This window comes from Sinohyriopsis cumingii, chromosome 16, assembly GCF_028554795.1.
Source record: "Sinohyriopsis cumingii isolate HCF-2022 chromosome 16, ASM2855479v2, whole genome shotgun sequence".
Classification (NCBI taxonomy): Eukaryota; Metazoa; Mollusca; class Bivalvia; order Unionida; family Unionidae; genus Sinohyriopsis; species Sinohyriopsis cumingii.
The window spans coordinates 39067769-39092888 of NC_142976.1; the positions used below are offsets into that span (position 1 = coordinate 39067769).

At 38.7% G+C, this 25120-nt stretch overlaps 1 protein-coding gene across 2 annotated transcripts in view; it reads left to right on the forward strand.

Annotated features, from left to right (window-relative positions):
* Positions 1 to 25120, forward strand: part of LOC149780249 (hemicentin-1-like) — a 118476-nt gene that overhangs the window by 1858 nt on the left and 91498 nt on the right. For both annotated transcript variants that reach the window (XM_089937033.1, XM_089937034.1), the window contains exons 2-5: positions 6810 to 6953; positions 8729 to 8857; positions 9581 to 9770; positions 24356 to 24438. In XM_089937033.1, the coding sequence (XP_089793159.1) occupies positions 6810 to 6953; positions 8729 to 8857; positions 9581 to 9770; positions 24356 to 24438 (546 nt within the window). The remainder of the gene's footprint in view (positions 1 to 6809; positions 6954 to 8728; positions 8858 to 9580; positions 9771 to 24355; positions 24439 to 25120) is intronic.

Here is a 25120-nt window from a genome sequence, read left to right on the forward strand (position 1 = left end):
AGTCAGTCCATAGGGATTCTATTAAAAGTTAGTCAATCCATATGGATACTATTAAGTTAGTCAGTCCATAGGGTTCTATTAAAAGTTAGACAGTCCATAGGGATTCTATTAAAAGTTAGTAAATCCAGAATGATGCTATTAAAAATTAGTCAGTCCATTGGGATACTATTCAAAGTTAGTCAGTCCATTGGGATACTATTCAATGTTAGTCAGTCCATTGGGATACTATTCAAAGTTACAAGGTAGTCAGTCCATAGCAATTCTTTTAAAAGTTAGTCAGTTCATAGATAGGGATGCATTTAAAAGTTAGTCAATTCATAGGGATGCTTTTAAGTTAGTCAGTTCATAGGGATTCTATTAAACGTTGATCAGTCCATAGGGATTTTATTAAAAGTTAACCAGTCCATAGGGATACTATTAAAAGTTATTTAGTCCATAGGGATGCTATTAAGTTAGTCAGTCCATATGGATACTATTAAATTTTAGTCAATCCGTAGGGATTCTATTAAAAGTTAGTCAGACCATAGAGATACTGTAACAAGATAACTGGGTGGGATTTCGGATTTACAACAGAACACTTTTGATGGTGACATAAATACAGTATTTAATGATAAATGACTTGAATGAGAAAGTAATTATGAATAATGCATGTGTATATAATATCCAAATATTGGATCAATTAACATCATCTGCATGAACTAAATAATAAAAATACAAATAAATGACTTAACAGTACAAGCACAAGGGGTGAATGATTCACAGTGATTTCACAATGAAAGAACAACGTGTTTTATTCATATACACGTAGTAAACACTGTGGTATTTTACTTATATAGTAAACACTGTGGTATTTTACTCAAATAGTAAACACTGTGGTATTTTACTCATATAGTAAACACTGTGGTATTTTACTCATACAGTGAAAATGTATTCAGTCAGATAGTGAGATAATGAAAAATGATGAAAACAAAGTGATAGATGTACAAAATATCTTTACAGTCCCAAAATCACACTGGGTATTGCAAACCCCCAAAGATTAACCCACGGCTATAATATCACAAGTATGGAGTTACACACTCCGTCACCAGTCACACTGGTCGATGTGTGTGTGTGTGTGATTTGGATTTTTAATATAGCTGTAACAATTCACTGGTCAATCAAGCAGTCATTATTCCATGTTGGTAAATCAAGCAATCAGCACCCACCAATCTCGGTCAGCAACGCCCGATCAACTGCTACTTGACCAGCAACACTTTACTCAGCTCTAGGGCTGCTATGGTTCATCTTCACAGTGCTATGGTCAATTCCTATGGTTAGCTCTACAGCTTGTACCATGTAGACTCCAATCACTTTAATAACTCTGATCACTCTGGTCAGCTGAAATATGTCTAACACCGTGTACTATGCATGACATGAGCTTAGATGATAAAACGTAGTGACTTTATATACAGTAGGCTACACAGATTACATTATCAGCACAATAATTACAAAATACACAAGTTCAGAAGTGAACCTAACCATGCCAACAAGAATCATATGGTACTAAACGATTCTTTAAAATGCAACTATATATTTTGCTACTATAAATCTCTTGCTAAGTCACAAATAAGAATAGAAAATATCTGCATGATACTACGTAAGCCAAAGTTACATAGAAAATATACAAAAATAAACGTGGTAGTACAATAGTTATAACTTATACACAAGAAATTAATAACTCACATACCTCTACAGCTGAAGATGTGCAAGTCCTTAAGTAGACCACTCACTGACAAGACGTTCCATAATGTAAAGATTTAGTCTTATGGTGAGGCATTTATACACAGATGATGCCGCAATACATCGTCACTATTTCAATATCTTTGTACAATATATATAAAAAACCCTCGGGCATTGTTTTACACCAAAAAAAAACAGAGTACATGTATTTAATAAATAAAAGGATTTATACAATTCCGTGACAGATACTATTAAAAACTAGTCAATAGGGATGCTATTGAAAATTATTCAGTCCATAGGGATGCTATTAAAAGTTATTTAGTCCATTGGGATACTATTCAAAGTTAGTCAGTCCATAGGGATTCTATTAAACGTTATTCAGTCCATACAGATGCTATTAAAAACTAGTCACTCCATAGGGATACTATTAAAAGTTATTTAGTCCATAGGAATACTATTAAGTTTGTCCATAGGGATACTATTGAAAGTTAATCAATCCACAGGAATGCTATTAAAAGTTTTACCTTATCAAGAGTATTAGTCTCAATAGCAGATATCTCAAGTGTATTGCGAACATTCATTTTTGTCAAACTTACATTGCTGAAAGCTCAAAATAGCACTCTTACTTTGGTATCTATGTGTATGTCTGTACATATGTCCATAACAGACGACGGAAGATTTCTGCTGTGCTGTCAGACATTTAATTTTCAGCAGTTGGTTGGGTGCAGATGGGATGGCACTGATGTTGCCATAATAAAGTTTTGACAATTTGTTTAATTGTAAATAGCTATCCTTTCATTTTTATTTTCCAATTACTTTAGTAAATTTGCTATGTTTATTTTCTAATTATTTGGTTTGGTGCATTTGATATGTTCAGTTTCCATTTACCTTAAAGTTTTGACAGTCTGTCTAATTGTATATACCTATCATTTCTATATATTTTCCAATTACTTTAGTAAATTTGCTGTATTTATTTTCTAATTATTTGGTTTGGTGCATTTGATAAGTTCAGTTTCCATTTACCTTGATTTGGTACATTTCATACCCAAAACCTTATGCACAGATGGAACTAGTTTCATTAGCAATATGGAGAAAGAAGAAATAGCAAGATTAATAATAATAATAATAATAATAATAATAATAATTAACTACAAGTGCTGAACTATTCTAATAATCCCAATAATAGCATAGGTTGCTATTTGTAGTTTTCTTTTCTCATTCACTGCTTGTATGTACCTCACTACTATTCCTTCAACATTCATGAAAGTTGAATGGAAAATTTATATTCCAAGACAAACTTGAAGACAACTGAAACATCAGTGGAACATAATAATAGGGAAGATAGAGAATAATGACTTAGCTAGAGTTTCTGTTGTTTATATTTGTAATAAAGTATAATTAGTACTGAAAATTAAAATAAATGTCTCATCAATATAGTTAATGTGTGTAGCTATCAGTTTAATCATTTAAGTTCAAAATATAGATGTTTGTAAATTTGTTTTGTGCTTTTCATTTCATGACAAGCTGTTTCATAAAAGGTATACTCAACCATTCAAAGACTTTTCTCAAAGTTTTGATAATCTTTTCACAATTATAGTTGACAGTAATAATGTTTACATAAGTATTAACAAAAAATTACTTTATTCCCATGTATCATTTAAATAGGTGGGGGATTCTGTCTTCCTGTCTGTCTGTTTATCTGTCTGTCCCTCCATTAGTAATGTAATGTATCACCTACAGCATTGAAGACACAGACTTGAAACTTTGGGATGTGATTGAGGGTAGATTTGAGATGTAAACAGTTTTTTAATTTTAATTAACGACTATAGCTCCAGTGTCATGGAAGAGTTTTTTTCTTCTTTGGAAATTCTAAATATTTTAAGTGTTTTAGGTGGAGATATTAAAGTTGGTTTGTTTCAGCTTCAAGACCAAGGCTATAAAATAAGTATTTAGCTTTTGGGTTACATTCTCTGTTCTTGCCCCATGTATGATCCCTGTGGGTATGCTGCCCCAGGATCACAACTTTGATCATATTATATGTAGTGAAACTCTATTTTTTAGACAAAGAAAGCCACAAATGGTTAAAAAAAAATTGTCAGCCTTTTTAGATTGAAAACAAGGTTAACATCAACATTATTTGACATTTGAATCAAGAGGAAAAAAATAAAAGTAAAGCATGATTTTGGAAAATTTATATTAACGTACTCCTTTAAGGTAAATTCAATATTAATTACAAAACTGAAAGGCTATTTTTAATAACATTCCAATATCTGCCACAGAAATGTCAAAGTTATCATTAATCAATGTGACAATTCAACAATTGATTGATTTACATCACATCTAACAATGATAAAACAGTATGTCAAAATAAATGCCCATACACAACAATATGTGTTTTCTTACCATTCCTAAAAATGCCCATACACAACAATTGGTGGTTTCTTACCATTCCAATAAATGCACATACACAACAATAGGTGTTTTCTTACCATTCCAATAAATGCCCATACACAACAATATGTGTTTTCTTACCATTCCAATAAATGCCCATACACAACAATTGGTGTTTTCTTACCATTCCTAAAAATGCCCATGCACAACAATAGGTGTTTTCTTACCATTCCTAAAAATGCCTATGTACAACAATAGGCATTTTCTTACCATTCCAATAAATGCCCATACACAACAATAGGTGTTTTCTTACCATTCCTAAAAATGCCCATGCACAACAATAGGTGTTTTCTTACCATTCCTAAAAATGCCTATGTACAACAATAGGTGTTTTCTTACCATTCCAATAAATGCCCATACACAACAGTAGGTGTTTTCTTACCATTCCTAAAAATGCCCATGCACAACAATAGGTGTTTTCTTACCATTCCTAAAAATGCCTATGTACAACAATAGGCATTTTCTTACCATTCCTAAAAATGCCCATACACAACAATTGGTGTTTTCTTAATATTACAATAAATGCCCATACACAACAATTGGTGTTTTCTTACCATTCCAAAAAATGCCCATACACAACAATTGGTGTTTTCTTACCATTCCTAAAAATGCCCATACACAACAATTGGTGTTTTCTTACCATTCCTAAAAATGCCCATACACAACAATTGGTGTTTTCTTAATATTCCAAGAAATGCCCATACACAACAATAGGTGTTTTCTTACCATTCCTAAAAATGCCCATACACAACAATTGGTGTTTTCTTAATATTCCAATAAATGCCCATACACAACAATTGGTGTTTTCTTACCATTCCAAGAAATGCCCATACACAACAATTGGTGTTTTCTTAATATTACAATAAATGCCCATACACAACAATTGGTGTTTTCTTACCATTCCAAAAAATACCCATACACAACAATTGGTGTTTTCATACCATTCCAAAAAAATGCCCATACACAACAATTGGTGTTTTCTTAATATTCCAGTAAGTGCCCATACACAACAATTGGTGTTTTCTTAATATTTCAGATATTGCCCATACACAACAGTAGGTGTTTTCTTACCATTCCAATAAATGCCCATGCACAACAATAGGTGTTTTCATACCATTCCAAAAAAATGCCCATACACAACAATTGGTGTATTCTTAATATTCCAGTAAGTGCCCATACACAACAATTGATGTTTTCTTATTATTCCAATGAATGCCCATACACAACAGTAGGTGTTTTCATACCATTCCAAAAAATGCCCATACACAACAATTGATGTTTTCTTATTATTCCAATGAATGCCCATACACAACAGTATGTTTTCTTAACATTCCAATAAATACCCATACACAACAATATGTTTTCTTACCATTCCAAAAAATGCACATGCACAACAATTGGTGTTTTCATACCATTCCAAAAAAATCCCATACACAACAATATAAATTTTCTTACCATTCCAAAAAATTCTCTACCTTGGATGTAAGCCCTTTTTCAAGTGGAAGAGTCGTCTATCTACTGCAGCATGCCAGTAAGGTTTGGAAGGTTACACACAGGTATGTTGGCTTCTTCTGAATGCTTCAAGGGGCTTCAAGGGGGAATGCTTCAGGAGCAGTTCAAGAACTAATGTTCTAGACCAAGTATTGAACATCATTCTGGATAATATGGCCATTTAATATTCACAAACTGCTCATGAAGTATTTGAGTGCATTTTATGAATGGTTCATGAAAAGTGTTCAAGAATAATTCATGGATAATTCCAAAACTATTCTTGACATTTTCACAAGGGATTATGTCTTCTTGTACTCTCTCCAAAAGTCTCAATTTTACTCAAGTATCAAGTTTGCCAAACCAAGGTAACTGGAAAATGAACATAGAAAGTTTACCAAATCAGTAAAGGGAAAATGATCATAGAAAGTTTACCAAACCAATGTAAATGGAAAATAAAATAACAAAAGTTTACAAAACCAAGGTAAATGGAAACTGAACATTGAAAGTTTACCAAACCAATAGAATGCAAAATGAACAATGAAAGTTTACCAAACCAATAGAAATGCAAAATGAACAATGAAAGTTTACCAAACCAAGTAACTGGAACATGAACATAACAAGATTACCAAGTCAATGCAAGTGAAAAATTGTAAATGGAAAAAAGAGGATCTGAGAAAGACTTGAAACTCTTGTTGCCAGCATGTTTACATTGGTGTGATGTTTGCATCAATAATTCACAAAATGAGAGTATATCATGTGTTATCTTTGTGAAAACTGTGTAATTAATGCAGTATTTTGCATAAATAAGAACTCTGTAAACTAAACTTGTACAACAAAATGTGATAACTTTAGTTATGGGCAAGAGACAATGCATATTAATGATGCCTTTACCTTTGTAAAGGATTTTTAATGGACTACAGTAAAACAGGTAAAATTAACATTAAAGTTTGTGAGGTAGATTGCATAGGTTGTGTTTTTGCAATACCACATAAGCCTGCTCAGATTAATGGTCATCTGTTAAGTTATGTAAGCCTGGTGAATATGACACCCACTTGGGTCTCTTGATTTTTCTATCACTTGTCTCATAATTCTTATTTAAATAACTCCAGCATGTTAAAAAAAACTTTACACTTCTTTTTTCTTGTTAGTACCCCCTCGAATTGTCGGAGAGAAGTTCCGACATGTGAAGGCCGTGGTGGGAAATGGAGTATACTTACCATGTGATGCAACTGGAATCCCTGAACCTAGGATTATTTGGCAAAAGGGGACATCCCTCATTACTGGAAGTGAAGGTTTGCATTGCCAAAGACTATTTTGTACTGCATTACTATAACAGTCTGAGAGACAAATAATACCTGATGTCTCCTGGAATGTCTGCCAGGAAAGTATATTTTCTTGAACATAAAAAAAGAGATTTGTATATTACACACAACTTTTGTCCCATCCACTCAAAATCAGTAGATGTAGTAAGGAAATGTTCTATTCAGTCTGGGTGTCACATAGAATGTGATAAATTTACTGTCACAGTCTTGGTCTCACATAGACTGTCACAAGATGTATAAATAAATGTGCTGTCATAGTCTCTTTATCACACAGGCTGTCATAACATGTGTTATAAATTTACTGTCACAGTTTGTGTGTCACATAGGTTGTCAATTTAGTAAATATACTGTCAAAGTCTGGCTATCACATAGGCTGTCACAGTTTGATGCCCATCTAGGCCAGTCTGGTTTTTTTTGCCTTGGTGTGTCATTGGGATAGATGTTATGTGATGTCATGTGATGTGAATTGGATTTTTAACATAGCTTTAAAAAAATTTCAGTCATATTGCTACGATGCCTGCAATGCGGCAGTTTATAGTGATGTCTAGCACTGGGGCATCATGCCGCAGACATGTAGCATGATGTCCCACCCAGTCTCATTATCCTGACAAAAAGTCAGTGACCTCCATGGAATTTGAAACTGCAGTTTCTGAAACTGTACTGGACATCATTAATGCCAAAATATACTTTACAAATTGCATGGAAGCGCCTTTTGACACCTCTACTCCATTCGCATGGAAGTGCCTTTTGACGCTTGCTGTAAACATCAGCCATTTTGAGCTGGTTTTTGTAGCACCACCTTCTGGGAAAAACCCCTATTAGATACTACATTCATTTCTGTGAATGACAATTACGTCACATCATGTGTTCACTGTTTATGCACTGGTCAATATCTGCTATTTAAAGTAATTGGGTCTTAATCTCCACTCTCCAAAACGGCGGTCACGGATTTCATTCAGTACTTACGAAGTTTTCACAATTAGAATCACAGCTATGAAAGATTCAATAACTTAGGTAAATGCTCTGATATTGATGTAGGCAGCAATTAGTTTTTGTAAATTATCAAATTCAGATCACTTAGTGATGTAGTCGCAGATGAAAAATTTGTAAATTTCAAGTGCGAGAAATGGCAGCTATGGTTGGTCACATGGCCTCACTGACATGATGGTGAATGAGTTCTCTCAAGACTTTGAAGCACATACAAAATTCTTCCATGAAAAATAATTACACAGCTATACCAATTGGACTTTACTCTTAAATTTTTCCACATATAATAGATGTGTACCAAAAATGTAAAATGGTTAAAATTGCTGTTAAACATAACATACTCTACATTGCTTAACAGTTCACAGGCAGGCCTATGTGTATCGAGTTGACTAGGTAACAGGTGTTCTATTTATAGCACACTGCACTTTGTAACTATGCTCTATGAGGTAAAGGGTTAATTGAACATCATGTTGCCTTCATTACATCAGACCACACTGTTAAACTTTTCAATATATTTTTAAAGCTCTTAATATATGTGTGTATATTAAAATATTGACAGACTTACTAAGATCTTTATAGAGTTGGAAGTTCTGCTTTTGAAAGTTATTTCTGGAATTATATTTGTTCTTTACCATTGACTATGTCTCTTTCTAGTAAAAGAATGAGACAGATCAATAAGCACTGTGATGAAATATTGAAGGGATATCATTTTAGTAATACAGCAAGAATACAAGGATAAAACTATTACATAATTTCAGATATTGACATCTTGGAGAATGGTACTCTATTCTTGAAGAAAACAACCACAAAAGATGAAGGTTACTTTGTCTGTATGGCTCAGAACAATGCTGGCACAGATTTTGGACAGTTCAATCTCCAAATTCAAGGTATAATTTCTTGAACAAGGATAATGTTTCAATCACATTAGAAAGGATGCAATATATCTTTTGACTTATTTTGGACATTAAGAGACAGATACTAATCAATTTATATAAAATATGAAATGCATTTGACATGATGTGACTTTGGATTTTTAATGTAGCTTTAACAATTTTTCAGTCATATCGCTATGATGTCTGCAGTGTGACAGTTTATAGTGATGTCTAGCACTGGGGCATCATGCTGCAGACATGTAGCATGATGTCCCACCCAGTCACATTATCCTGACACCAGGCTGACCAGTCCTAACACTAACCTCTTACTGCTGAATACCCAGTGAGGCAGCTGTTAGTACCATTTTTGTAAGTCTTTGGTATTACTCGGCCTGGGTTTGAACCCATGACCTCCTGCATCCGAGGCGGACACTCTAACAACTAGGCCACCGGAGCGGTGAAATGCATAAGTTTGCCTGTCCTTCGTTTTCTTAAATTACATAGCATTAATTTATTAATTTAAGTCATTGTAATTTAGCGTTCTTATTTATAGTGAATGAAATATTTGCTGCAGATGGATTATTTTGTCACCTGTTACAGTGTAAAAACACTTATCTCTAGTGATATACTGTGATATATTAAAAGCCATATTACTCAAACTTCTTTTGTTTGATAAATGAAACAGAATTTTCAAATGTTCATCAATTGTCACCAATTATTGCCTTGCTTTAACTTTAGTTCCTCCCAGTATCAATGTCAGACAGAAGTCTTTCATTGTGCAACAGTCTCGTGGCATTGTGCTTCCATGTCAGGCAAATGGCCGGCCTCGGCCCCAGATTTCATGGGAGAAAGATGGAGAACAGATCAAGAGGAATGATGTCCACTACAGACTTCTGCGCACTGGAGAACTAGCTATACCTTTTGCTAGGTAATTAAATCCCATTCACTTTAGTTTACAAACATCTTAGAGAAAGATGTATTATGCTGACTGGACTTGGTCTAATTGCCTTATTAGAACAGTGTAAAATTGCAAATTATATGAAAGTGCAGTGTTGTACATTGAGTGCAGGATTTCAAGTTTCTGGCAATTTTATGTCCTTGTCCCTCAAATCATGACTCCTGTGTGCCCAATTACTTCATTGTTTCATATGGAAGGAGAAAAATTGCCTACTAATTTTCTTTTGTTCATGTCTGTACCCATATCTTTGCTCTTGCTGTCAATTGCCAGAGTCACCAATGGTGATAAAAAAAACTTGAAGATAGCAACTAATTTCCATTTGAAACACTAGATTTGGTAATCAAAACACTCAAGGTATATAATTGTCTGAGTATTTGCTGTTCAATGTAACTAATGGTTACTAGTGTTGGTATTTATTTTGTTGTTGAATTACTAATAAAAGGGATTAAGTTTCTGATATGAAAAACTTTCAGAAATACATAGTTTATCATTTATTCCTTGAATCATTAGAAAATTGAAGTGAATAAAAACCATTTATAATAAATGCTGGTAGAGAATGACTGAACACTTAAGTTAAATTAATGTAAATTTTTAAGGATTACTTGAGCACTCAATAAAACAAACATTTATCACAGTAATATAAATGTCCAAGGCAAAGATGATAGTGTATACAGCAAACATAAGATAGCAAAACTGTTAAAACAAAATATGAATATCTTGTTCTTGACGTTACCACTGCTAATACATTAACTGTTAAAGTATTTTTCTTTTTCCCTTTGAATTTTTTCTGTCACTCAGATTTGAAGGACAGGGTGACACCATGTCCCCAGTGCATGGAATTCTAGGTGTAACACTGACTGTGCCACCAAAATGAATAGGTAAACTATCATGATCCTGTAGTGGCCTATGCGTATGAGACACTAACCAACCTAGCTGGTCTAGACCTTTCAGTTAGTGGCATGTAAGCCAGACATTGAGACAGCCTAGCTGGTCTAGACCTTTCAGTTAGTGGCATGTAAGCTTGACAGTGAGACAGCCTAGCTGATCTGGGCCCTTAAGTTTAGTGGTATGTGTGCTGACAGTGAGACAGCCTAGCTGGTCTGGACCATTCATTTTTAGTGGTATGTGTGCCTGACTGTGAGACAGCCTAGCTGGTCTGGACCTTTTAGTCTAGTGGGTCGTATGTGAGATAGACAAACTATGTTCATTTCCAAGATGCAATAGTTAATATATGTCTATCATGTGACCAAGGTTGGGAATGGGCTGAGATTATTCTGAGAGGTGAATCTGGATGACATCTGAGGATAAGTGTCAAGGAAATGGTGGAGGGGTCTAGTGGCCTATATATGTGAGACCATTTACTAACCATCCTAGTTGGACCAGACCCTTATGTCTAGTGGTATATGTGCCTCGCTTTGAGACAGACTAATTAGGTTTGATTCCTGGCCAAAATAGAATTTGTCTCCCCAACTGTTTCAATACATTAGTTACATTTGAGCTACTTTAGTGTAATATAATTAAACTCTTGAAACCTCTACCATAACTATGAAGAAGAATATAATGTTACCCATTTCTATGTATCTCATCCCATCTAGTCCTTACCCATATCCATGTATCTCATCCCATCTAGTCCTTACCCATGTCCATGTATCTCATCCCATCTAGTCCTTACACATGTCCATGTATCCCATCCCATCCCATCAAGTCCTTACCTATGTCCATGTATCTCATCCCATCTAGTCCTTACCCATGTCCATGTATCTCATCCCATCTAGTCCTTACCCATTTCTATGTATCTCATCCCATCTAGTCCTTACCCATGTCCATGTATCTCATCCCATCTAGTCCTTACCTATGTCCATGTATCTCATCTCATCTAGTCCTTACTCATTTCTATGTATCTCATCCCATCTAGTCCTTACCCATTTCTATGTATCTCATCCCATCTAGTCCTTATCCATTTCCATGTATCTCATCCCATCTAGTCCTTACCCATTTCTATGTATCTCATCCCATCTAGTCCTTACCCATTTCCATGTATCTCATCCCATCTAGTCCTTGCCCATTTCCATATATCCCATCCCATCAAGTCCTTACCCATGTCCATGTATCCCATCCCATCAAGTCCTTACCCATATCCATGTATCTCATCCCATCAAGTCCTTACTCATGTCCATGTATCCCATTCCATCAAGTCCTTACCCATGTCCATGTATGTCATCCCATCAAATCCTTACCCATGTCCATGTATCCCATCCCATCTAGTCCTTACCCATTTCCATGTATCTCATCCCATCTAGTCCTTACCCATTTCCATGTATCCCATCCCATCAAGTCCTTATACATGTCCATGTATCTCATCCCATCAAGTCCTTACCCATGTCCATATATCCCATCCCATCAAGTCCTTACCCATGTCCATGTATCCCATCCCATCTAGTCCTTCCCATGTCTGTGTATCCCATCCCATCCCATCCCATCAAATCCTTACCCATGTCCATATATCCCATCCCATCAAGTCCTTCCCATGTCTGTGTATCCCATCCCATCAAATCCTTACCCATGTCTATGTATCCCATCCCATCAAATCCTTACCCATGTCTGTGTATCCCATCCTATCAAGTCCTTACCCATGTCCATGTATCTGATCCCATCAAGTCCTTACCTATTTCCATGTATCCCATCTGTGGGGGTGTAGTGGTTGTCTAGGGGTGGGGTTCTTCTTATAGACTTTAACGAATTATGAGAGGTTCCCCTGGTCCTTATTCAGAAGGTTAATTCTGGACACTATATTATTTATTGACTAAATATATTTATGGCTACGAGCCCCCAGTCAGCAATGCCGACAGTTAAATTAAAAGAAATACAAAGATGAAATTTAAACAATAACAATTTAATAAATGAAATTTAAAAGAATTTAAAGTAATCAATGTCTCTCTTTCACCCAATGATCCCTTTGATCATCATTTGAGTTCACAGTGTGAGGAGATTTTTCCCTTCTTGAGTGCTACTCATCTAAATCTCTTCGTTCCCTTGTCTTTCTCTCCTTTCGTGATCTCCACTTCCGCTTCCTCTTCTATAATCCTTGTTCCTTGCCGTTATCTTGACTTCCGGTTCCTCTTCTAGTATCCGGAACCCTTGACGATATCCCTTGAGGTCACCCGAAATTCACTCGGTATCTCTCACCGTCACCCGAAATTCTCTGAACTTCTCTCGTCCCCCGAAATTCTCTGAAATTCTTTCGTCCCCCGAAAGCTTCCTGTTGAAAGGTATAATGCATTAGCATAGGGTTATAAAAATCTTCCCTCACACTACGTCACTGAACTGAACCATCAGTTTAAGGCGGGACATTTGGGTCGCGCATGCGCACACATCGAAATTCCCATACACCTCCGCCGCTTACAAAAATGGCGCCATAACACAATCACACAAAGGATTCAAATATCTACATACTGAGCCCTATCAGTATATACATACAAAATATTTCAAATATGATTGTACTAAAATATTACTACGATTAGTAATATGACTATCTATATATTTATATATATTCACATATATTTCCTACACAAGCGTACCAAATCCACAATATTCACATTCAAATTGTGATAAACGGCAATCCGTTACTCAATGGCAAAATCTATCATTACGTAAACAAATTTCTTGTCTACCAAAATATAACTACGCAAAGAAATATTAATTCTTATAGCGGCTAGCGAGCAATACAATTCTTCACAAATACAAATCGTCCTTTCAAAAGGGCGTAAACGTAATAATCCACGAAATAATATGCACACATATTACTAGCGAAAGAAGAGAACATTTTCGCCTCACAAATAAGGTGTACATAGTAACATTATGAATAATGATGCAACGAATCAACATCGTAATCAATCGTAAACAAAAGTCTTAGCTAAAGTCATGAAAAAAATGCAAAATATTAAGGTCATAATTAACTATTCATACTTCAATACAAGTAAAATGTATACATACGACAAATTCTCTTCAATTAACAGCAGTCGTATCAAGCAGAATCAACGTAACATCAAACTTACCTGATCGAAGCTATTTCATGAATTTCCTAAATTCCGCCAATTTTTACGAATGGCTAACGGAGTGTGTGTCACTGCGACTCTTAAACACCAACTGACGAATTTCAGGCTTGTACAAGTCTTATTCCAGCTTCTCGAATCAAGTCCCACCTACAACGCATCCCGATTGGATGGCGACGGACTCTGGTCATTTGATCGAACTGTCAATCATAAAAATGTCAGTCTGTGTGTCCCCATGTACTGTCCAGCCTACCATTGTCGGCTTCCGGCTCTTTGAAGTTGTCTACGTCACGTGTTCCCATGTACAAAGATTCCCGCCAGATTTCCACTCAAGAGCTCAAACAAAGACTGGGTTACGTAAGAGGATTAGCCAACTTAGGCACTTGGAAAAACAAAGCTTACCTGGCTCCACTTACAGACTTATAAATACATGTATAATACAAGGGGTTGGGGTAAAACATCACATCCCCCCACGCTTGAGAATAAAATCAGGATTTTATTCACTCAAACTAAAAAAGCAAAAGTGTTACACGATATAAAGAACAAAATCAGCAAAATGAACTAAATGCTAAACTGAGTATGAACACGAAAATATAACAAATGATCTATATCATTTCGGCGCTTCTACTCATGAAATCTGCGCCTACGTTTTCAGATCCTTTCACGTATCTGATCTGCATCTGGTACTGCTGTAAAAACAGCGACCATCGCATCAATCGACCATTGGACAACTTTGCCTGCGCCAGATAGGCGAGTGGTTGGTGGTCGGTCTCCAATATGAACTTACGTCCATATAGGTATCGCTCGAACCGTGATATGCCGAACACGATTCCGAGACATTCCCTCTCCGATACTGAGTAATTCTTCTCGGCAGCAGACAACTTCCGGCTGCCGTATGCGACAGGAAAAAGCGTCTTGTCATGCTCCTGGAGCAGTACTGCTCCCAGTCCCGTGTCGCATGCATCGGTGCGCAGAACGAATTCTTTATCCAAGTCCGGTAGACGAACAACTGCGTCGGATGTAAGTCTATCCTTTAGCGTTTGGAATGCGTGCTCACACGCATCTGTCCAAACGAACTTACTCGGGGTCCGTTTCTTGGTTAGGTCAGACAACGGGCCCGCAATCGCGCTGAAATTAGCGACATACCTCCGGTAATATCCGGCCAGTCCCAGGAATGACCTCACTTCCGTTTTCGTGGTGGGGCGTGCGGCGTTTCTCAACTGCTCCACCTTCGACCTCTCTGGAGACAGCGTGCCTTGGCTCAGGGTATGTCCTAAATAGTCTAATGTCCTGAAACCAAGGTGACATTTGGAAGGGCGGGCTGTCAAGCCCTCCTGACGTAGCCGCTCCAAAACGTCAGCTAACAGAGCGAGGTGTTCACCCCATGTCTCTGTAGCTAACAAGAGGTCATCCATGAAGTTGTGGACACCCCTATCGCGCAAGGGCTCCAACAACTTCCGCATCATTCTGGTAAAGACGCTGGGCGCGTTTTGTACCCCGAACGGCATCACCAACCATTGGTATGTCCCGTCGGGAGTAGCAAAAGCAAGCTTCGGTCGGTCTTCTTTCCTTACCGGAATTTGCCAATACCCCTTGGACAAATCCAGTTTGGAAAAATATTTCGCTTTCGAGACCGAAGCGAAGATATGTTCGGGGTCAGGTAGCATTTCAACTTGAAATTCTGTCACCTGATTCAGCTTCCGGTAGTCGACGCAGAACCGATGGGTGCCGTCCTTCTTCTGCACTAAGACTACTGGTGAGCTGTACGGAGAGTCGGCAGGTTCGATTACTCCCAGAGCAATCATCTGCTCGATTTCTTCCCTTACAACTTGTCGTTTCGCGTGGGGCAAGGGGTAGGGTTTACGCTGAACTGGTCGGTCGTCCACCATCTTTAACCCGAACTCGACAAGCGTCGTCCTCCCGGGTTTTTCTGTTAGCACGTCGGAATATCCGGCCAGCAAGGTCTCTATCTCGTTCCGCTGCCCTTCAGTTAACATGGGGTCACACTCCACGTCCGACGGAGTCTCGGCCCTCGTTAATGGACAGCTCGGGACAGTGTTAGCACCTTCCGTATCGCCTTCGATATCCTCGGTGACTATCGCTGCGACAACAAAATCGCTGGCGGTCTCCCTTTCCCGGTACCTCTTGAGCAAATTGGCATGGTACAATTTCTCTTTCGTCGGTAGCTGTATCCGGTAGGTTTGACCTCCGACCTTCTTGGTGACGACGTATGGACCCCTCCAGGAAACTTGCAACTTGTTGTGTTCCTGGGGCAACAACAACAACACTTTGTCCCCTACCTCAAACTGACGTGGTTTTGCGCGCTTATTGTAATTTTTCGCCTGTTGCGCCCTAGCTCGTTTGAGATTTTCTTGCGCGAGAGAACAAACCTCTTCCAGTTTGTTGCGCAAGTCCGCGACGTACTGGTAGGTAGTGCGTACTTCCTCTACAGCGTGGTCGTCTGTCCACAGCTGTCTCAGTACGGCGATTGGGCCGCGTACGGTTCTCCCGTACAAGAGTTCAAAGGGAGAGAACCCCAAACTCGCTTGCGGTACTTCCCGGTATGCAAAAAGCATGGCCGGAATATACCGGTCCCAATCCTTGGGGCGGCCTTCGCACAATTTCTTGAGCGTGTTTTTCAAGGTCCCATTAAACCGTTCGACCAATCCGTTACATTGGGGGTGATACGGTGTAGTCGTGAGGTGTTTAATCGACATGAGACGATTCACCTCCGCCATCACACGACTCATAAATTGTGTTCCTTGATCGGTCAAGATCTCGTCGGGCACTCCGACTCTTGACCAGATCGCAAACAGAGCTTCCGCGACGGTTTCCGTGTCAATGTTACGCAACGCAACGGCCTCCGGATAGCGTGTAGCATAATCGACAACCGTTAAAATATATCGATTTCCGTGCGCAGACGCGGGTTTTATCGGTCCGATTAAATCCATGGCAACACGTCTAAATGGTTCATCGATAAGGGGCGTACTCCCCAAAGGGATGGGTCGCTGATCCGTTTTCGGTGCCATTCTCTGGCATTTGTCACAGGAGAGACAGAACCGTTTTACGTCTCCCTGGACCCCTGGCCAGTAAAACTCTTTTACAAGACGGTCACGCGTCTTAGCAATTCCCATGTGTCCACCCATGAGACTCTCGTGTGCAAGTTTCAGTACTTCGCAACGCTTTTCCTTTGGCACGACGACTTGCTTGAAGTGTTCGTTGTGTTTCCTGGCGTGGCGATACAAGATTCCCTTCTTGTAGACAAACTTCACCGCGCCGTTCGGAGTTTCCCTTTCTGTTCCCGCTTCTGCGTGTTTGTGCAACTGCGCCAGAGTTGCGTCCTCCTGTTGCAGCTTCCTTAACTCCGCTGGAATAACATTACTAACCGGTGTCGATGTAACTTGGATTGGCTTTTGTTTCGGCTGTCGACTCATGGCCCTGGTTTCAACAGCACTCACTGGCATAGGTGTGCAGGTTTCGGGGTTCGGCTGGGGTAACACATAACGGCAACCCAATATGACGTCATGTGATAGCCCCTCCAAGCAAGCAGCTTCAATTTTCCCCTTCACGTATGGTGAATCGAGGTCAATGACAGCTACTGGTAATGAGTCACGCGCGCAGTTCGCGTACTGAACTTCTATTACCTCCCCTGTATAGTCCTCCGGCTTGACATATTTCTTGTCGACAAGCGCGGGGACGCTGCACCCAGTGTCATACAAGATGGTGGCGCCTTCACCATTGACAGTTGCGGCCGCAAGGTTGGCTGGGTTGCGACTCGCTTCCGGCACACATTCCTTCTTAGCTACGACATTCACCTGGGTCTGCCTGCCCTTGGGACAGTCCCTGGCAAAATGCCCCAGGCGCTTGCAATTAAAACATGTCGGCGGCCCTCGCCGACTTGCAAGTCCTGGTTTCGTGGGTGAGGCCTGTCCAGGTCGATAGGCGGCAGCCCTACCTGTAGGTGCCCCTCCGACCTTCCCGTCGCCCTGACGGTTACGGACAGCCGGCTCAACCTCCCCCATACGACGCGACTCAGAGGGTCGGGGTCGGTCAGCAACCCCGGAACCTCCACTCTTCGAGTGCGCCTGCTCGTATCGCTCCGCCATGTTAGCGATCTCTTCGAGCGTCCGGTGTTCTCTTTCTGCTAAGAAAACTGTCAACTCGCGACGGTAAGTACCCAGGACATGTTCCTTGAGTATTACCTCGCGTAGCCCTTCGTACGTGCGTTCGACTTCGGCCATTTTCATCCACTTCTCAAATAAACCTCGAACACGGTTGTGGAATTGAGAGTGGGTCTCTGTTACCTTTTTCACCGAGTCCCGGAAAAGTTTCCGGTAAGTCTCGGCGGTCAGCCGATAATGGCAGAGAAGCGCCTTCTTGAGGGCAGTGTAGTCATCAGCCTCTTCTGCAGTTAAGCCGTGGTAGACTTCCCGAGCTGCACCTTGCAAAAAGGCTGAGACATTAATGGCCCAGTGCTGTTCAGGGACCTGATGAGCGCGTGCGAGTTTCTCAAACTGGACGAGAAAATCGTCAATAGCCTCCTCCCTATCATTGAAGCGTGACATGTTGATCTGGACTATCCGGTGGTCGATGAAAGGTCGGCCGGTTGTTCCAGAGCTTGTACTGGCGTCGTCCCGTCCGTTGGTCCTAGCTTCAACTCTGACCTTTTCCATCTCCAGAGTGTGAGCGAGTCTGGCTAGCTCCAGCTCTTTCTGGGCGTCTCGGTCCGCTGCTATCTTGGCTAACTCTTGGTCCGCTGCTATCTTGGCTAGTTCTCTCTGGGCTTCTCGGTCCGCTGCTATCTTGGCTAGTTCTCTCTGGGCTTCTCGGTCCGCGGCTATCTTGGCTAACTCTTGGTCCGCTGCTATCTTGGCTAGTTCTCTCTGGGCTTCTCTTTCCGCTGCTTTTTCGGCCTTCCATTCCTTGATCCTTTCTTCTACAAAGGTTGCCAGGCGATCTCCCTCGTATCCAAGATCTTCCGACCCCATGGCGCGGTATTCCTTTATCATTTGTCGTTCGGTAGCCATTATACTAATGTAAAGTGATACCTTGTCTCAAAATTCAAACAATATACAGATATTTGTAATACCAGTTTAAATACTTACCTGTCGACAACAACTAGTTTCGTTCAGGTAAGATATTTGTTCGATATCTGCTTCACACGTACTGCTATGAATGGAAGATCTACAAAGCCTGCACATATGACAATAAAAATACAAGATGAGAAAATCACAAAATTTCAAATACAAAGAATGGAAAATATCTCACACTGTTCACTAATACTTCTACCAATAACTTTAAGTCCCAAAATAATATATATGTCTAATTCATATCCCGGACGAAGCGCCCACTGTGGGGGTGTAGTGGTTGTCTAGGGGTGGGGTTCTTCTTATAGACTTTAACGAATTATGAGAGGTTCCCCTGGTCCTTATTCAGAAGGTTAATTCTGGACACTATATTATTTATTGACTAAATATATTTATGGCTACGAGCCCCCAGTCAGCAATGCCGACAGTTAAATTAAAAGAAATACAAAGATGAAATTTAAACAATAACAATTTAATAAATGAAATTTAAAAGAATTTAAAGTAATCAATGTCTCTCTTTCACCCAATGATCCCTTTGATCATCATTTGAGTTCACAGTGTGAGGAGATTTTTCCCTTCTTGAGTGCTACTCATCTAAATCTCTTCGTTCCCTTGTCTTTCTCTCCTTTCGTGATCTCCACTTCCGCTTCCTCTTCTATAATCCTTGTTCCTTGCCGTTATCTTGACTTCCGGTTCCTCTTCTAGTATCCGGAACCCTTGACGATATCCCTTGAGGTCACCCGAAATTCACTCGGTATCTCTCACCGTCACCCGAAATTCTCTGAACTTCTCTCGTCCCCCGAAATTCTCTGAAATTCTTTCGTCCCCCGAAAGCTTCCTGTTGAAAGGTATAATGCATTAGCATAGGGTTATAAAAATCTTCCCTCACACTACGTCACTGAACTGAACCATCAGTTTAAGGCGGGACATTTGGGTCGCGCATGCGCACACATCGAAATTCCCATACACCTCCGCCGCTTACAAAAATGGCGCCATAACACAATCACACAAAGGATTCAAATATCTACATACTGAGCCCTATCAGTATATACATACAAAATATTTCAAATATGATTGTACTAAAATATTACTACGATTAGTAATATGACTATCTATATATTTATATATATTCACATATATTTCCTACACAAGCGTACCAAATCCACAATATTCACATTCAAATTGTGATAAACGGCAATCCGTTACTCAATGGCAAAATCTATCATTACGTAAACAAATTTCTTGTCTACCAAAATATAACTACGCAAAGAAATATTAATTCTTATAGCGGCTAGCGAGCAATACAATTCTTCACAAATACAAATCGTCCTTTCAAAAGGGCGTAAACGTAATAATCCACGAAATAATATGCACACATATTACTAGCGAAAGAAGAGAACATTTTCGCCTCACAAATAAGGTGTACATAGTAACATTATGAATAATGATGCAACGAATCAACATCGTAATCAATCGTAAACAAAAGTCTTAGCTAAAGTCATGAAAAAAATGCAAAATATTAAGGTCATAATTAACTATTCATACTTCAATACAAGTAAAATGTATACATACGACAAATTCTCTTCAATTAACAGCAGTCGTATCAAGCAGAATCAACGTAACATCAAACTTACCTGATCGAAGCTATTTCATGAATTTCCTAAATTCCGCCAATTTTTACGAATGGCTAACGGAGTGTGTGTCACTGCGACTCTTAAACACCAACTGACGAATTTCAGGCTTGTACAAGTCTTATTCCAGCTTCTCGAATCAAGTCCCACCTACAACGCATCCCGATTGGATGGCGACGGACTCTGGTCATTTGATCGAACTGTCAATCATAAAAATGTCAGTCTGTGTGTCCCCATGTACTGTCCAGCCTACCATTGTCGGCTTCCGGCTCTTTGAAGTTGTCTACGTCACGTGTTCCCATGTACAAAGATTCCCGCCAGATTTCCACTCAAGAGCTCAAACAAAGACTGGGTTACGTAAGAGGATTAGCCAACTTAGGCACTTGGAAAAACAAAGCTTACCTGGCTCCACTTACAGACTTATAAATACATGTATAATACAAGGGGTTGGGGTAAAACATCACACCATCTCATCCCATCTAGTCCTTACCCATGCCAATGTATCCCATCCCATCCCATCAAATCCTTACCCATGTCTGTGTATCCCATCCCATCCCTTAAAGTGCTTCCCATGCCTGTGTATCCCATTCCATCCTGTCAAGTCATAACCTATGTCCATGTATCCCATCCCATCCCATCAAGTCCTTCCAATGTCTGTGTATCCCATCCCATCCCATCCCATCAAGTCCTTACCCATGTCCATGTATCCCATCCCATCCCATCAAGTCCTTCCCATGTCTGTGTATCCTATATCCCATCCCATCCCATTAAATCCTTACCCATGTCCATGTATCCCATCCCATCAAGTCCTTACCAATGTCAAAGTATCCCATCCCATCCCATCCCATCAAGTCTTTACCCATGTCCATTGTATCCCATCCCATCAAGTCCTTACCCATGTCCATGTATCCCATCCCATCAAGTCCTTCCCATTTCTGTGTATCCCATCCCATCCCATCCCATTAAGTCCTTACCCATGTCTGTGTATCCCATCACATCACATCAAATCCTTACCCATGTCTGTGTATCCCATCCCATCCCTTCAAGTCCTTACCCATGTTTGTGTATCCCATCACATCCCTTCAAATCCTTAACCACGTATGTGTATCCCATCCCATCCCTTCAAGTACTTCCCATGTCTGTGTATCCCATCCCATCCCATCAAGTCCTTACATATGTCCATGTATCCCATCCCATCCCATCAAGTCCTTACCCATGTCCATGTATCCCATCCCATCAAGTCCTTACCCATGTCCATGTATCCCATCCCATCAAGTCCTTCCCATGTCTGTGTATCCCATCCTATCCCATCAAGTCCTTACGTATGTCCATGTATCCCATCCCATCCCATCAAGTCCTTCCCATGTCCATGTATCCCATCCCATCCCATCAAGTCCTTCCCATGTCTGTGTATCCCATCCCATCCCATCATATCCTTACCCATGTCCATGTATCCCATCCCATCAAGTCCTTACCCATGTCCAAGTATCCCATCCCATCCCATCCCATCAAGTCCTTACTCATGTCCATGTATCCCATTCCATCAAGTCCTTACCCATGTCCATGTATCCCATCCCATCAAGTCCTTCCCATGTCTGTGTATCCCATCCCATCCCATCCCATCAAGTCCTTACCCATGTCTGTGTATCCCATCACAGCCAATCAAATCCTTACCCATGTCTGTGTATCCCATCCCATCCCATCAAGTCCTTACCCATGTATGTGTATCCCATCCCATCTAATCAAGTCCATTTCAAACTTCATCAGGTTTTGAAGTCAGGTTGATGTACTGTATGACCTGCATCCACGGCTCATTGTTTGCTTGTCGAAAATAATTAACACACTGAAGGTCTTGTTTCTGATCCAATTTAGTTGACAAACTTGGAATATAGAACTATATCATCCATATATTGGACAAGTTTGATAATGAGCAAACTCCACACAAACTGCATCTGATTTTGACAAAACTTGCAATATGTTATCAAAATTTTGCATATTAGCAGGGTGATCTTGCATCGTTCATTCTTACCAATCTAGATGATGAATTTTTGATACAGTTTTGATCAAACTCGGTAAATAGGCTTGAGTCATCAAGATCTTGAATGTACAGTTATGTGCAAGATCCATGCATATTAATGAGGTGATCTTCATATACAACACTGGTCTTGAAAATAAATTATGATGTCAAGTCTTGAAAAATGTGTTAAAATTAGAAAAAGTGTGAAAACAATCTTTGAAATATACTTTAATTTGCACTGATAGCTCTTAAAAGCCCTTGAATTTTGCTAATACATGAAAACCCATCAAAACTGAACCCTCATTATACTGGAATTTCCTCCAGATCACAGTTATTTGGCTGTCTTGAATTTTTCACTATGTATCATTTTCCCCCAGTAAACCAAAACTTATCACTACTGAAAAACAAAACAAATTCCAGTCCCAAATTTCAATTTTTCTCTTAAAATAACCCCTATAAAACCAAAATTCACACTGAACTAAATTTTAGCTTCTAAATTCCTGCCATGTGCTGGACCAGATTACTTACGGTTAGCAAACACTGTTGTAGGCTTAGTTTACTAGTGGGAAAATGTCCCAAGGTCATGTAGGTTATTAGAATATTTGTCATAACTAATAAAACAAAGTAGAGCCACCAATACGATTGATTATCTGAAATCCTGTCACCATGAATAAAGGAACCATCTTTTAAGGTAAATTATTAATAACTGGATGCTTGTAGATAAGTCATTTAAGAAATATTAATTTTATCTGCTTATTTTCTAATTATGATTGATGCTATTCTGTACTATACCAGAACAATTTTTGTTTGTAATTTAGTTAAATACCTGGATTTTATTAACTTGGCATGTGGTCTCATTTTTGATGTTTTACAAAGAGAGATTAAAAAAAAAACAGTATCATATTCACCCAGTTGATTTTCAAAGCAGGATTATTTGATTTCAAATGATAATCCATTAGAATTAGAAATGATAATTTTTTTTAATTACAAAGATGATAATCCATTAGAATTACAAAAAATAATAATCCATTCAAATTACAAAGGATAATCCAATAGAATTACAAAGAATAATCCATTAGAATTACAAAAGATAATCCATTCGAATTACAAATGATAATCCATTTAATTACAAAAATGATAATCCATTCAAATTACAAAAATAATAATCCATTAGAATTACAAAAAATGATAATCCCTTCAAATTACAAAGGATAATCCATTAGAATTCCAAATGATAATCCATCTGAATTACAAATGACAATCCATTAGAATTACAAATGATATTCCATTTGAATTACAAAAATGATAATCTATTAGAATTTAAAAAAATGATAATCCATTAGAATTACAAAGGATAATCTATGATATTTAAATGCTGTTTATAATTTATAATGTTCTGATGTTGAATTTGTCTCCTGGTCAATGTAGGTTTTGTCACAGGTTTATATTCTTTGTTCAGACTAATTTTTTCTTGCATGGTTAGTTCAGTCTTACAAAACTTATTGGGTTATTCTGACATTTTGACATGCAAATGAAGACCAATGACATGGCTACCTTATTATACGTATGTAGAGATTTCCTGTAAGAATAGTTCAACCTTACAGAACTTGTTGGGTTGTTCTGACATTTTGACATGCAAATGAAGACCAATGACATGGCTACTTTAATATATGTATGTAGAGATTTCCTGTAAGGATAGTTCAACATTACAGAACTTGTTCGGTTGTTCTGACATTCTGACATCAATGTTTGTCACTTATATTTATAGGGCTGAAGATGCTGGGATTTATAAATGCATTGCCGGAAATGATGCTGGTCGGGACCAAGTAGACCTAGAACTTGTTGTTCAAGGTAAACATGAATAATGTTCTGTCCGTAGGTAATAGATTTTATTTATTCCCATACATTATTGGGGGATATTGTGGTACCCTTCATTTGTGGTACCCTTCATCTTCAAACCCATTACCAGAGCTCTTTTAAATTGCTGGGTATAGAAATGGAAAAACTTCCTCTGGGACACCTGGAAGGAAGGTGATCAAAGGTAAGATATATCTAGATTTCAATTATCATAACCTTGTCCAGGATGATTTGACCCATTCATGAAATGAAGATGCATCATATATACTACAGATTTTGCATTATGTCCCCTCAGATGGGAGGGGTGGGGGGGGGGTGAAGATAAAAGTTTTAAATTATGCAGTGAAATGAATGGGGATTTGCAGTGGTGTGACAGTGCCATTGATTTCATTAAATTTAAATGCTTTTTCTTCAAGATCAGTGTGTTAGTGCTACCTATTTCTTGTTTTTAACTTTCCTTTTTCACTTGTAAATTTGAGACCCAATAGAGATGAAGGAATGAAACTTGGTGTGTCATGTACCTCATCTGTGGCCTAATCTTTAAAATTAGTGTCATTATATTAGGTTTCAAGTCACATTCATAATATCTGCTTTCTGACTTTATAGCGGTTTAAGATACATGGCTAATGCTTGGCATATTTATGTATCCTTACTAACGTGTTGCATTGTATGTTTT